Here is a 15,605-nt window from a genome sequence, read left to right on the forward strand (position 1 = left end):
GGTTCTTCCAGGCGGCGGCACAGGGTGTGCTGTTGTATGCATCTCTGTGCTTGGCAGTCTCTTGAAGGTTGTTCCCTGTTGATTCCTGAAAAGCTGGCTCGTTCTTATTTGGGCTCTGTCTTTGGCAGAACATATATGGGCCGAGCACTGTGTGTGTGTTTCCCCTGAGGATGTTGGGTCATTTCCAGTCTTCTGCAGCTGGCATTCTTATCGGCTGCTCCTGGAAGAGAGAGGCTGGGAGGGAGAAGCCCCCACCCAGCGTGCTATCACCAGGGCTCTGCTTGGCTTCCCACTGCTCCACTTCTATCCGTGTAGCAACGAATCAATTTACAGATGAGCTTTGAGAGCTCTTGTGCCTTCACAAAGGGCCAAATGGCAATAAGAATTGTAAGTTCTGCAGACCTGAAGCAGAGGTCAGGAGAGTCTAGGTTGGTAGTTTGGTTGGGAAGAGCTGCTAAAACAGAAAGTGGGAGGGAAGGATGCTGTGGGGGCAGTGGCTGTGGAGAGCAGCACTGCCTGCCTCCTGGCTTCATCTGCAGGTTTCTCTCGCTGCAGAGGTCAGGCATGCCTACTGATGGAGCTCCCACTTCTGCTCCAAGTCCTGGGCTTCCTCTTTCTGAGTTGCTCTTGGGATTCAGTCAGGGCTCCGCGTGCTGCCTGTGCTCAGGTAGCATTTCCCGTCCCCTGGGCCAAGTTGTAGCGTGCAGTTGCATACTCGAGCAAGCATTACAGAAGCTTTGGCTGCACGACAGGGAGGGCCACATGGACATGACAGACCACTCAGGTGGCCGGCTGCTCCCGGGAGTAGCAGGAGGGCCCCAGCAGGAAGTGTTTTTCAAGTGGTGAACTTGGTGGCTGTGGCTGAGACATGCACCCTCCCATCATTGTTCCTCCCAGTGTCATTCTTCCTCCCAGTGTCATTCTTCTGAGACGCTGTAAACTTGAGGCTTTGCCCCTGGGGTTTGAGGCTCCCATGAGGTCCTCTCAGAGGAAGGTGTCTTCACCAGGCAGAGCCTGGTGGACCTGCACCAGCCCCAAGAGACTGAGTGGAGAGTGCAGGGTGACGACTGCCCGAGGGTGAGCACAGCAGCACTCCTCGGGGGATACAGGTGCCGCCTCTTGCACTGACTTGCACTAGAGGCAGTTTGGCTCCCAGCTGCCTGGGAACACGTGCAGAGTTTGTCAGAAGCAGGAAGACTTGGTGTGGCGGGAACCAAATCACAGACACACACTCTCCCAGCAAAGCCCTGTTTGATTCACCCGTGTGTCCTCAGCAGACACGACTGTGTGTTGGGGGTTGGGGGGTGGGCGAGGTGACTCAGCCGCGGACGGCATTAGAATGCTTAGCACATTGAAGGCAGACTGTCTGCTTCTGGGTGCCATCTGTGGCGTGTTTGGGTTTGGAAGGACAGCTTGCTTGCTGATGAACACTTCCACAGTCTTTTGAGCTAAGTAGTTTTTGTAAATTACTGTCTAGACCATTCTGCATTAAAAAAAAAAAAAAAAAACCCGACAACTTCCCCATTGTTGGTTTTAAAAGTGAACCATTTTTTACAGGTGCTTTGCCACTGAGGCCTCAGCAGGGGCTGTTTTGAGCCCGAGAAGCAGGTTATGTGGGCTATGGGACACGAGTGTGGGCCCACAGGCTGCCAGGGCAGTGCTGCCCACTGTCCAGGGTGGTCAGGAAGGCTGGCCAGACACTGAGGTGGGGGAGTACAGAACTGCTGCAGTCCGTGCTCCATGTGCACTGTTCCCGGGGCCAGCCCGGTGGGGAGCGGGCTCCAGTGCCATCTGAAGTCCTGCTATGGTGGCCCTTGCGTGCGTGGGTCACCCTGGCCCTGCCTCTCAGGCATCCTGGGGACAAGGCAGATACAACATGGACGCTGTGGAGGTGGCCCTGTGTGGGTTCAAGGAACTGTTTGTAACCTGTGCATTTCACTGCAGGGGCACGCCAGGAGAGTCTTTGCAGAGTGCCGACATCACCACAGGCTGGTGGCACCTGGTACCCTTCACCCCACCCACTCAAAGCACCAGATGGGCCCTGTGTGTTTCGTAGCCATGTCAGGCTAGTGGAAGGCCAGGCCTCACCGTCTTCTAGCTGTGTGGTCTACCCGGGACCTCCATTACCTTCCTGGCCCTCAGTTGCCTTATCTGTAGAGTATGCTCATGAGGATGAAGTGAAAGAACTTGGCCCAAGGGCAACCCACCAGTGATGGTCCTGTGCGAGCTGTGTGCCCAGGCTCGGCACCCTTGGTTCTATTGGTTGGTCAGACCTTGGGCAGCACAGGGTTTCCCCTTTGCCACCACAGCTGCACTCCCAAGAGGCTGAGGATCTCAGGCGGGGTGGGAACAGTTCAGATGTGGAGAAAATGGAGAGGCAAGGCAAGGGGCTGCTGGGACTCAAAACTCAGTCTCAGTTCCTTGTTTCAGACCAGGGCTGGAAATCCCCAGCAGTAATTACTCAAGGCCTAGGGGTTTTACCTACGCACCCCTGTAATAAAGCGAGGAAGAGGCTGGTCAGTAGCGGGTCCACTCCACTGAGCAGGCCCCAGCTTTGCACTCAGACCCAGTGATCCTCTTCACAGAAGAAAAACTCGGACGCATGCCGCGGCCCAATTAAAATATTTACCAACAGGAGTTTGGTTTGAAAGGTGATTCCACGCGCCCTGTCGTAGGTAGGTTTTCAGAAGAGTCAAGAGTCAAGTCTTCTGGACTCTGGAGAGGTCAGAGGTGTCACTGGGTTTCACAGGGCCACAGAGGAGTGCTGCCGGCTGGCCTTTCGGGGAAACCATGGAAAGAAAGTTCTGAGTGGCCGTGTCCTATGTATGACTCAGCTGTGCCCAGAGCCATAGGATGTGGATCACAGATGGGAGGGAGGCATTGCTGACTGGGGCTGGGCAGCGTGTGGAGTGACGGCTGTCCCTTCCCTGGGTTACTGTTGGCTCATTGTTATGTTTCTCCCCTTCTGGGAGAGAGTGACCTAGCCCCCGCCCCTTCTTGCCAACTCCTCCCTCCTGGTCTGGGCCACTTGAGGGTCTGTCTTCTCTGTGGTGGTGGCTGTCCTGGGCTCCTTCCTGGTGCAGGTCAGGCCTCTCCCTGCAGGAAGGAACTGTCGACCTAGCGCGTACCCCTGGTTCGGGCTCTCTGTGGCTTCCTTTAGAAGAGAGGCATGAGGATACCTGAGAGTCGGACCGGGGTGGACAGCTGGCACGGGCACTCAGAGCTCCCCTCTCCAGCCCCAGGGGTGCCTGCTGTTTCCGCACCAGGTCTGTTAAGCAGCAGCCCAGTACTAGGGTAGGGGAGCTTGGTGAGGGTCTCCTCAGGTCTCACCAGATAGATGGTGTTGTGCAGTTCGAATCGGTTAGGAGGCTTGAGACTTGAGACAGGCTCACATGGAGGGAGGTGGCATCCTACCCAGCCCTTGGCCCTTTCTGCCTCACTCAGGGGCCAGACAGTGGACAGCGAAGCCACTATGAGGAGGTGGAAACAGCTATTTGCTCACTTCCCCTTTAGATGGCTGCCAGTCCTTCTAGATCGGTGAACTCTCCCAAACAAATGCTAGGAAATAGATGTATTTTCTCATCTTTATTTGTGACAAATTTCAAGCATAAAAGTAGAGAAAGGTAACCATCCTGCTTCAGTAGATAGCTGCTTACAGCCATGTGACTTTGTTTTACCTGTCCCCCTCCTGTCACTCACCCTACGGGATGATTCTGTAGCAAATTCCAGATTGTATTATTTCTTCAGGAACATGTCACTGAAAGATGAGGCTGCATGGTGGGTCTTTAATAGCTCACATGGAGCGTGGCGTGCTGCGAAGTGGCACACAGGGTTCCCCACTACTCCCAGGGTGTGGGAGAATGAGGTGTCTCACGCAGCTCCAGGCGTCTGACCCAGGCTGCTTCTGAGGGGTGCCGGCCCCTCCCTCAGGCTGTCTCTGTGCGTGTCCAGCCCCGCCTCCTTCCTCACATTTCCTGTGAGCTGAACAGCACATGTCACCAGTTAGGCTGGCTGGAATTGTGGCTTAGCACAGGCTGTGGGGCTCTCCAGGGACAAAGGTGCCAGCCTTTCTGGAAGCCTTTCTTTTTTTTTTTTTGTTTTGGGTTTTTGGGTGTTTTGTTTCGTTTTTTCATTTGTTTGTTTTTTGAGACAGAGTCTTGCTCTGTCGCCCAGGCAGAGTGCAGTGGCGCGATCTCGGCTCACTGCAACCTCCGCCTCCTGGGTTTGAGCAATTTTCCTGCCTCAGCCTCCTGAGTACCTGGGACTACAGGTACACATCACCACGCCCGTGGAAGCCTTTCTAAGTTCTCATATAGAAGGATGACCACAAAAGAGCCCTGGGACAGCCAGACCTCCTGTGGTCTTGGGTGAGAAGTTGTCCCCTCCATGCCCCCATGCGTGTGTTCCTGGGGCATCCCTGAGGTGTGGGGCACCTGTGTGCTGAGGGCTGTGCTGGTGGTCCCCGGTTCACCCTCTGCCTGGATGCAAACGGTTCTTCCTCGGTATCTATGCTAGCTGTGATGCCTGTGGCCTGAGACCAGGCCTCCCCACTTGGTTTCTCTGAGATTCCAGAAGGACAAGTTAACATTCACATTCCTATTGGCCTATGTGTACCTGATCATGCCTCATGGATTTCCATTCTAAGACCTGAAAGTGTTCGGTGTGACAGTGGAGTCAGTTCCATCAACATTCATGTCCCCAGTGGCTGGGCTGGACCTAGAGGTATACCTGTGCCACACCTGGTCCCACCTGCTAACTTCCTGCCCTGCCTGCCTTTGGAGCAGGCACCTCAGGGAGGTCCCACCTGCTTCCAGAGTGCTCCCTGCTGCATTTACCCCTGCCCTTCTCCTAGTAGCTGCATGGAGGTTCTGCTGTCAACACCCCCCACCCCCACTCAACACCCTTGCCCTTCACAGGCACTTCCTGCAGCAATGAAGAGGCCAAACTGAAGCAAGTGAAGTGGGCAGGGGCAGCCGTGTTGGTAGAAAGGGGAGGCAACGCCTGTCTTCGCTGGTGGTTAAGGAAGGTCAGACCCATCTACATCTATTGAGGGGTCCCTAGTGGAGAAGTGAGAGGCTGCACTTCCTGATGGGATTCCTGCCGCTTTGGGAAAGCCACTTGGCAGGTGTTTTGAGAGGCTTTTTTCGACTGGGAACAAATCCCAAGGGAGAATCCAAAGGATGAGGGGGCCTCAGATGTGCCAGGCTATTCCTGACAGCAAGAGGCTGCAATTGGCCATCAGGCCACGTGGCCCTGGCAAGCCCGAAGAGCTGCCCTAAAGCCATCCTGTGAGGCTATCTTCTGGAGTGGCTTCCCATGTGGAGTCAAAACTGTGTCTGTGTTGAGATTAGGATCTAGTGTACTTCCCCAGATAGACGGACAGGTGCCAAGGGCATCCCAGAAACAGGGCAAGGGCAGGTGGTCTGGGGGGGCAGTGGCTAAGGGGGATAGAAGACAGCTTGTGAAGGAGCCGCCTGGGGTCTTTTTGGTCTGTTTTTCCTCCCAATGTCCTTACCTCTGGCCCCTCCCCTGCCGTAAGACTTTGGTGCTGTCTGGCCAGCTCCCTGCCCATTCTTCTCCAGCTCTTTTCTGCTTTTCAGCATGGAGGTCAGTCTCCAGCCCAGATGGACACAGCTCGTTCTGCCACATCCTTTTTTGACCTCCCTGGGAGGCCACCTTAGATGCGTGCTGCCCTCACCCTGTGGCCTGCCTCCCTGCCCTGAGGGTTCATGCTGGACTTCTCAGGCCTGGAGTCAGAGTGGGAGCCTCCCCTCAGCGACATACAAGTCCTGGCGCCTCTGCCACCCACAGGGCCACCTCCGTGAGAGTGGGAGACCTGCCACTCCTGGGTGGGGGGTGAGTTGCTTGTTAAGGCAGGGTCCCCAGGGCCAGGGTCAGAAGCCAGCTCATGTTTTGCTCCTATGGGACCAACACCAATTAGGTGCCAAGTGTTCCTTGGGACAGACCGTGGCCATCTATAAAGAGGATCTGTGGAGCATTCTGGCTCAATGTGCCTGGGCTTGGGGGCAAGAGGTCCGGGCCAGTCCCTTTGCAGGGATTCCTAGCTGCATTGCTCAGTGTCTGCCTCCTGGGCCTGGGAGGCCTATGTCTGGAATGCTCAGGTGGCGCTCCCCACACAGTGCTCAGGCTGCTTGACATCAAGGCCCCAGAGGTCGCAGGGCAGGACAGTCTCACCTTGCCCCCATCCTTAGCTCTGCTGACATCACTGAGTGCCTTCTGCTGGCTCCAGGGAGTGGCCGCATTGGGCACTCACCCTCTCTCTGTGTCTTATACAACATACATTTATCATCTCAGGCTCTAGGGCTCAGAAGTCAGGTCCAGTCTCACTGGGCTGGGATCCAGGCAGCAGCAGGCTGTGCTCCTTTCTGGAGGATCCGTTTTCTGCCCCGCCAGGTGTTGGCAGAGTTCATCTGTTTACGGCGTAGGATTGTAGGTTTCTAGCACCTTACAGGTACGGCAGACGGGCTCCTCTACTCCTCTGGTGAGCAGCTCACACTCTGGGGACAGAAAGGGGACTGCCAAGGATGTAGCATTTCCCTTGGGGCTCCTAGAGGCTCAAGGCCTCTCTGCACACACTTAAGCGTGGTTCATGAGGCAGGGGAGGGGCCAGGGGTGAGGATACCCAGTCACAGGGCCCTCAGACCTTCGCCTGGTGTCCCCAGCTCCCACACAGCTTCCAGGAGACTCTTGGGGCTGGCTGTTGGTTCAGCAGTGATTTCTGGGGCACCAGCTCAGTGCCAGACCCTGGGGTTGCCCAGGTGTTGTGTCTCCTCCCTCCTTTCTGGCAGCAGGATGGTGTCTGCCCAAGGACAAGAACACTTTGTGCTACCAGGCTAGCTGGGCCTGGGCAGTGTTTTGCTCTGCAAAGACTGCTGCTTCAGGAGTATGTGGGGAACCAAGGCTCCAAATATACCAGGGTGAGGTCAGCAGGGTGGAGGTGAAGCCATGTGGCAAGCCCAGGGACTGAGTCGGTGCTGGAGTGCCTAGGCCAGGGAGTGGTTGGCCTTGCTATCTGTCTGGGACTGGCCTCCTAACGGCGCAGTCCTCCCCAGCACTGATCCCTGCCCATTGCATGAGGAGTGCGGACACGACTGCATCTCCTCTCACATCACCCGCCCACCCCCACCATGATGCAGCTCGAAGCAGGGTTTTCAGGGTCATTTGGAGCCCTGAATGAGAACATTGCAAGGCAAGGCTGTTGTTGCCAAGGAGCAAATGGGCCCATTGGCAGAGGGGCAGCTTTGTGGGAGCTCTGCGGGGACTGCTGTCGTGGCTCTGTGGTCACTCTGCAACTTTGCACCCAGAGGAGACAACACAGGGGAAGGAAGGGAGAGGCAGTGGCTGCCTTGCCCTGGAAGTGGGGCAGAAGAGTAGAAAAGCCAGAATCCATGAGGCCAGCAGAATTAACAGCCCTCAAGGACGTCCACATTCTAGTCCTGGAGCCCAGGCACGTGGTACTGTACATGACAGATGTGACTAAGGGAACAGCCTGGAGATGGGGGGATGATCCGAGATCATCTGAGCAGGCCCTGCCTAGTCAGGGAGTCCTTAGAGATGGCACCTATCCTGGCTGGGTCAGAGAGATGCTGGGCGAGAAGTCAGCCTGTAGCTGGCATAAGGGGGAGGGTCTGTGAGCTGGATGCAGTGCCCTCCAGAAGCTGGGAATGGCTTCAGATGACAACCAGCAAGAAAAGGGGCCTCATTCCTGCAGTGTAAAGAGCTGAACTCTGGGCCGGACGCGGTGGCTCACGCCTGTAATCCCAGCACTTTGGGAGGCCAAGGAGGGCGGATCACCTGAGGTCAGGAGTTCCAGGCCAGCCTTCAACATGGTGAAACCCCCATCCCTACTAAAAAAATACAAAAATTAGCTGGGCGTGGTGGCAGGCGCCTGTAATCCCAGCTACTCGGGAGGCTGAGGCAGAAGAATTGCTTGAACCCAGGAGGTGGAGGTTGCAGTGAGCTGAGATCATGCCATTGCACTCCAGCCTGGGTGACAAGAGGAAAACTTCGTCTCAAAAAAATAGATAAATAAGAGCTGAACTCTGCTAACACCTGAAGGAGCAGGAAATGGATCCTCCAGAGAGGATCCCAGCCCAGTGAGACCGAGACCTGACTTCTGAGCCCTAGAGCCTGAGATGATAAATGTGTGCTGTGTAAGATGCTGAGTTTACAATCGTGTTATGGAAACTCATGCCACGCAGTCTTGGCAAGGATGTGGCCTGGTGGGAATGGAATGGAGCAGCCTCCCTGGGGGCGAGGTGACCACCCTGCATGGATGTGAAGCCCCGGCCCCTCTGCGGCTGTCTGTGCACTACCCCAGAGTCAAGACTGTCACTGCCGTCAGTTGCAGCCTTGTTTTGTAATGGCGAACGGAAAGTGCCTAAGTGTCAAACAGTCAAGTCAGGCCTTCCCCATCTGGAAGGGATGGTGAGCCAAATGAGGGGCTCTGTTTGAGGCTGGACATTGCTGATGTTAAGTCAGAAAAGGGAAGAACCACGGTCAGTTTGGTTTTGAAATATGTGACAAGTGTAGATGTATACGCCTGTATACACAAGGGATATTTTTGGAAAAAATGCAAGGTAATGCTACAGTGGCTGGGTCAGAGATGCCCATTTCCTTGTGTGCCCTTTTATGCTGTTTTAATTTGTATCATGTGCCCGCTTAACTCCTTTATCATGTTGGGGTAGGGGTGGGGGGGAGTTGTGTAATCTACTCACTGTGGTTTCTTCAGGGCCCCTGGGTTCCCGCCTGCCAGCCAGCCCACCAGAAACCTGTAGCTGCTAGAGGTGACGGTTGAGCAGTAGGAATTCTTGTAACAATTAAAGGAGTTAGTAATGTGTGGGAAGTGCTTAGAACAAGGTGTGGCTCCTAGCAAGATCCTAAAAGGGAGGGATTACTTGGTCATGGGATGTGTTCATGTTTCACTCTGTCAGACAAAGTCCAGCAGTCCCCAAAGTTGGCTGTACCCCCAGAAGTACCTACTATTGTCAGTGGGGTGCGTGTATCATGTATCCATTTGTGGGTTCAGTTTGAGTTTTCGTAATTATTGATAAAGCTGAGAAGCTGAGCATTAGTGCTGACATTTCATTGCACAGTGTCTGTTCCTGTCTTGTAGCCACTGTGCGCCGGGCTCCTGGTCAGCTGTACTGCTGCACAGGCATTCTCTGTGTGTTCCAGATACAGCTCCTTGGGGCTTGTGGCCTATGCCTTCTCCCACTTTGTGACTTTCTGCTCTCTTTATGGTGTCTTTGGATTCGAATTGACTGGCTTATTGTGTATTGAATTTTTTTTTTTTTTAAACGGAGTCTCGCTCTGTCACCCAGGCTGAAGTGCAGTGGCGTGGTCTCAGCTCACTGCAACCTCTGCCTCCCGGGTTCAAGCGGTTCTCATGCCTCAGCCTCCCGAGTAGCTGGGACTACAGGCGCATGCCAGCACACCCAGCTAATTTTTGTATTTTTAGTACAGCTGGGGTTTCACTATGTAGGCCAGGCTGGTCTCAAACTCCTGATCTCATGATCCGCCCTCATTGGCCTCCCAAAGTGCTGGGATTACAGGCGTGAGCCACCGCGCCCAGCCTATGTATTGATCTTTTAAGCTTGGTGGATTTTATTCGATGAATTCTTCAGTATCTCCTCTCCCACTCCCATCAGATGGCAGAGTAGAGGTCATTTTAAGTATCAGGAGCAGCTCTTGTTTCACAAGCATCCTGGGTTTCAGCAGTTGGGTGGATATGTACCATGTACACTGGAGGGTTTGGAGCCAACCGCACACCACACACTGGAGGAGGTCGGACAGTGGGTGAGGATGAGCACTGGGTGCTGGGTGCCAGGTTGGCCCGGGGAGCAGGTAGGAGACTACATGGAGTGGGGACTTCAGTGCTGCCAGCTCCTCTTGCTCTGGGGTTGGGGAGAGACTGGAGCAGGCTGGGGTAGGGTGTCCCAGCCTCCCAGGGGAGAAGGGCAGGGACCTGACAAATGGCTTTTTCTTTATTTCCACAGATCCGGAACATGGTGGCGGTGCTGGAAGTCATCTCCAGCCTGGAGAAATACCCCATTACCAAAGAGGCACTTGAGGTGAGTATCCCAGACCCCAGCATTTGGGAGTGCAGAATGGGGGACAGGGGACGGCACCAACCCAGGTCCTTCCCCAGCTTCTAGGAGCATGTGTCTTTGCTTCAGAGGACCAAGAGAGGCGGTGTGCCCTCACAGCTTGTGCCCCGTGATCTTGCTGTCCCGTGGGCACTGCAGTGACCAAGTGGCATTAATCCCATCCTACATGCCCAGCACACTTCATGGGCACATGGGGACATCAGGAGAGGTGTGCTTGGGGGAGGCTCCAGTGAGAGGCAATCGTCCCCAACCCTCCACTTGAAGCAGACCCTCTGTGCTGCCGCCTTGGCCACCGCACCCTCTCATCCAGAAAGCCTCCCTGGCAGTGTCCTTACAGTGGCCTTGACAATCCACAGCCCCCTGGCACCAGGAGCCTGCGGGACAGCACTGCTGAGAAGCCACCTGGGACCCTGAAGGTCTGGGGACTAGGTTTCAGAATTTATATTGTCACAAAGGACCGGAAATCCCCAGAAGTTTTGTGCCAGGGAAGCTGGCAGTTTAGGGCTCAGTGGGAACTGGGTCATTTCATTGTCAGGGACACTTCCCACCATTTCTGGCTCAGCTCATGAGGAAGTCCCTGTCCCGAAAGTATGTCATCATCTCTCTTTCTGGTTGTAGGAAACACGACTTGGGAAGCTCATCAACGACGTCCGCAAGAAAACCAAGAACGAGGAGCTCGCCAAGCGGGCCAAGAAGCTGCTGCGGAGCTGGCAGAAGCTCATCGAGCCAGCGCACCAGCATGAGGCAGCGCTGCGGGGGCTGGCGGGGGCCACTGGCTCTGCCAACGGGGGTGCACACAACTGCCGGCCGGAGGTGGGGGCGGCTGGCCCGCCCAGGAGCATCCATGACCTGAAAAGCCGCAATGACCTCCAGAGGCTGCCCGGGCAGCGGCTGGACAGGCTGGGCAGCCGCAAGCGCCGGGGTGACCAGCGTGACCTCGGCCACCCAGGGCCGCCACCTAAGGTCTCCAAAGCTAGCCACGATCCCCTGGTCCCCAACTCATCCCCCCTCCCCACCAATGGGATCAGTGGGAGTCCAGAGAGCTTCCCTGGCTCCCTGGATGGCAGTGGGCATGCAGGCCCAGAGGGCGGTCGCCTGGAGCGTGGCGAGAATGACAAGCACAGTGGCAAGATCCCCGTCAACGCTGTGCGGCCGCACACCAGCTCCCCGGGCCTGGGCAAGCCCCCTGGACCCTGCTTGCAGCCAAAGGCTTCGGTGCTGCAGCAGTTGGACAGGGTGGATGAGACTCCGGGGCCTCCCCACCCCAAGGGGCCCCCTCGCTGCTCTTTCAGTCCTCGGAACTCACGGCATGAGGGCTCCTTTGCCCGGCAGCAGAGCTTGTATGCACCCAAGGGCTCTGTGCCCAGCCCCTCACCGCGGCCCCAGGCGCTCGATGCCACACAGGTGCCATCACCGCTTCCACTGGCACAACCGTCCACACCCCCTGTACGGCGGCTTGAGCTGCTGCCCAGTGCGGAAAGCCCAGTGCGCTGGCTTGAGCAGCCGGAAAGCCACCAGCGGCTGGCGGGGCCGGGCTGCAAGGCAGGGCTGTCCCCAGCCGAGCCCCTCCTGTCCCGGGCGGGCTTCTCCCCAGACTCCTCCAAGGCGGACAGTGACGCTGCCTCCTCAGGGGGCTCGGACAGTAAAAAGAAGAAGAGGTACCGGCCTCGAGACTACACAGTTAACTTGGACGGGCAGGTGGCTGAGGCGGGCGTCAAGCCTGTCCGGTTAAAAGAGCGGAAGCTCACCTTTGACCCCATGACAAGACAGATCAAACCTCTGACCCAGAAAGAGCCAGTGCGGGCAGACAGCCCTGTGCACATGGAGCAGCAGTCCAGGACAGAGCTGGACAAGCAGGAGGCCAAGGCCAGCCTCCAGAGCCCCTTTGAACAGACGAACTGGAAGGAGCTGTCACGCAACGAGATCATCCAGTCCTACCTGAGCCGGCAGAGCAGCCTGCTCTCATCGTCGGGCGCGCAGACCCCGGGGGCTCACCACTTCATGTCTGAGTACCTGAAGCAGGAGGAGAGCACCCGGCAAGGGGCCAGGCAGCTGCACGTGCTGTTGCCTCAAAGCCCGCCCACAGACCTCCCCGGGCTGACCCGGGATATCACACAGGACGATCTCGACAGAATCCAGGCCAGCCAGTGGCCGGGGGTGAATGGGTGTCAGGACACACAGGGTAACTGGTATGACTGGACGCAGTGCATATCGCTTGATCCGCACGGCGATGACGGGCGCTTGAACATTCTGCCTTATGTCTGTTTGGACTGACCGGCCCGTCAGCCACGAAGTGCATTCCCATCTTGCAGAAGCCGGGCAGGCGGGCAGGCAGGTGGGCGGGTGGCCGGGGCCCAGCTGCCTCCTGTGCTGGGAACTCGGGGAGTCCAGCCCGGGCAGGAGGGAGGGGGCGGGAGTCACGCGGTCTCTCTGCACTCTTCCCTCAAAACTCTCCTTTTGTGAAATGCTGCTACCAGTTTACTAACAAAATTGCGAAGGAAGGACCGCGTGGAAGGAAGGACGGCAAAGTGAGTTCAGAACTCTATAGCAAACCAGCTATAAAAAGCGTTAGTCCCTCACCCCTGAAGAGGTGCGGACACTTTCCAGCACCTGAAAGCTGGGACCTCAGTTGCAGGCAGGCACAGAAAACCTGTGGAGAGGTTACCTTTAACACAGCAACAGAAGCACGCATCTCATTTCTCTTGCATTTTCTGTTCTTTAATTTGGCCCTGAGTGTCTGTGAGACAGTGGGCCATGCTGCCTCTGTTTGCTCCCTACTCAGCCACTGTCAGGTCAGTGTTGTCCGTCATGTGCCAGAAGCTTCTCAGCTGTAGTGAGCCACTGGCATTGGGCAGGCGGGCCAGCTGGCCAGCCAGGGTGACCCACACTCCATGGGCAGCCACCTGTTTATATCTGGTTTCAGTTATAACCCCGTTTTTAAAGAAATGCTGCAAAAATTTAAGTTTTTTCATGTTTATTTTAACAACTTCCATCAGACCACCAGACAAAAAAAAAACCTTTCCTTTCTTCCTCCCTTTCTTTTTTCCCTTCCTATACACATCTAGAAAACTTCACCTTTCTAGAGTCCTCCCAAAACAACACAAAAGTTACCGTGGGTGCTACTGGTTTTATGCTGTACTGTGGGGCGAGGGGGAAGACCTGTCTGTACGCTGGAAACACTCATAACCATTCCTTTAGATTCGTTTGCCTTATGGTTATTTGTCATAAACGCGATTTGCAAAAACAAGGAGCCTTAGTGAATGTACAGTACCTAGACTTCTGTGTTCTCAGGACGCAGAAGGGAGCAACTTTGCTATTTGGTCCAGTAAGTGGACACCTTGTGATATAAATGTGGAAATAAAAAAAAAAAAAAAACATTTGCACAAACCAGTCTGAGAATCTTTTCTCATTTGGACCTTCACAGCCAAATCAGCCCTTTCCTGGATTGTGGATTAGCCAGAAAGACCTAGACCCCAACAGCTGCAATGCAGGGAGACAGGACAGGGCACTGGGCCTTGAAGTCCACCTGCTAGCCTGCTGCTGCATTTCGGAGGACCTCCACATTTTATTCATTCAGGGCCACGTTAAGGAACGTTGTCTCACCCAGACTTTACCTGGCCTAGAAAGCAGCCCTCCGTAGGAGGCTCCATAGCACAGATCTCAGTGACTACCCCCACCTTAACAAAATACCAGAGGCTCAGAGCTGTGTGTGTGTGTGGCAGCCCACCCTGTGGCCCTGGCCCCCGGCTGCCTTACTAGCTGGTTGTTGCTGACTCCAAAAAAATAGTTCTCCCTTGACTATAAACTGATCATCTTTTAGTTCCCCCTCTTCCCTGAAACTGTAGGCTAAGACTTTGGTTTTCTAGTTTTTCACTTTGGAATAGGTCATCTTATCCATATCTGCTTAATTTCACAAATGAAGAAACAGCTACACCTTAAGACATGCAATCTCACAGAGCAAACCAAGGGTTCCTTCCAGCCTGTAAGACTACAGTCAGTCCAGAGCCAGTTTCAGAGCCAGCAGGGATTCCTGGCAAAAGCTTGGTGCAGAATACACTCCCCTCCCCAACAAAAGGCCGTGGGCGAAGTGGCTTTGAGGGCAGGATGAGGTTGAACCCAGGCCTGCCACCCACCAGCTGTGTGGCTCTGAGCTCATCTCTTCACTCCTGTGCACATGTCCCCATTTGGGGGGTGAAAATACCTACCCCAGAGTTGTGAGAACTAAAACACAGCATGTCAGTGGAAGTATCTGACACTCAGCTGTGCTGGAGGGTGCCTATAGTTACATTTTCCCAAGTTCACTGTGCCTGTGTTTAACAGCTCTGCTGATATGTGGTGTCTCAAGGATGTGACTTTACTCTGATACACACAGGGCACAGCTGGAGGATATTAGGGTGCAGAGCTTGGCCTCCTACCAGCATCTCTAGAACTTTGGGACAGGCTGCAGCTCCCCCCTACCCCTGCCTGCAGGGACTACCATGCCTGTGTCCATGTATAGGGCACTAATGTTACCTGCCTTTGAGAATGCAAAGATAAGCAAAGATACCTTCCAACATTTGGGGGGCCAAGTTGGGTTGCTGCTTTCTACTTTTCTTTGGGACTGGGTCTCGGTCTGTCACCCAGGCTGGAGTGCAGTGGCGCCATCATAGCTCACTGCAGCCTTGACCTGGGCTCAAGCCGATCCTCCCACCTCAGCCTCCCTACTAGTGGGGACCACAGGCGTGCGCCACCACACCTGGCTAATTTTTGTATTTTTTGCAAAGACGAGGTTTTGCCATATTGCCCAGGCTGATTTCCAATTCCGGAGCTCAAGCAATCCGCCCGCCTTGGCCTCCCTAAGTGCTGGGATTACAAGCTTGAGTCACCGCACCCAGCCGGTTGCTGCTTCTAATTTAACAAGTAGAAACACTAACGGAATTTCAACACCCTTTCCTCGAAAAAATTGGAGGTACACGATTTGAGGAAAATATTACAGTCCTTGAAATAGTATAAGATCATCTTACTGAAAACCTCGTCTTGTTTTCCTTCACTGGGGCCTGGGGCTGGTTCATCCCGGCTGGTGCTTGGACATCAGCCGTCAGGGCCCGGCACCTCCCCCTTCTGCCGAGCCTTGGAGACAGGTGTCTAAGGACGCTGCCATGGCCACGGTCCCCAGAGTGGCCAGGAAGCCTAAGACAAGTCGCTTCCCCATTCTGGACTTCGGTCTGTGAAATGGGAATGGTGATACCTACCGCACGGCGTTCCTAGGATTCAGTGGGATGACACGACGGCCAGGCCCGAGAACTGCGCACGTCGCGGTGGTTTCCAGAACATGATTCCAGGGATCGAGTGCTCCGGGACAGTCCCACTGCCAGAGTTTGGCCACGCGCGTGCGCCCCAGTTTGCAGAGCAAGTTTAGCCCAAGAGCTTTTCACAACTGGTTTCTTTCCCCAAAAGGTCTTTTACCTTCGGTGTCAGCCGCCGCCAGCCATCAGG

At 55.2% G+C, this 15,605-nt stretch overlaps 1 protein-coding gene across 2 annotated transcripts in view; it reads left to right on the top strand.

The window, feature by feature from the left end:
• MED26 (mediator complex subunit 26) overlaps positions 1–13,517 on the top strand; it is a 54,734-nt gene extending 41,217 nt beyond the window's left edge. Inside the window, exons 1-3 of one of the 2 annotated variants that reach the window (XM_030935291.1) lie at positions 2,459–2,675; positions 10,020–10,094; positions 10,749–13,517. In XM_030935291.1, the coding sequence (XP_030791151.1) occupies positions 10,029–10,094; positions 10,749–12,404 (1,722 nt within the window). In that variant the 5' untranslated portion in view covers positions 2,459–2,675; positions 10,020–10,028 and the 3' untranslated portion in view covers positions 12,405–13,517. Of the gene's footprint in view, positions 1–2,458; positions 2,676–10,019; positions 10,095–10,748 lie in introns of those variants that run through there. The other variant, XM_010361480.2, reaches the window with a different exon arrangement.
• Positions 13,518–15,605: the final 2,088 nt, after the last annotated feature.

This window comes from Rhinopithecus roxellana, chromosome 8, assembly GCF_007565055.1.
Source record: "Rhinopithecus roxellana isolate Shanxi Qingling chromosome 8, ASM756505v1, whole genome shotgun sequence".
Lineage (NCBI taxonomy): Eukaryota > Metazoa > Chordata > Mammalia > Primates > Cercopithecidae > Rhinopithecus > Rhinopithecus roxellana.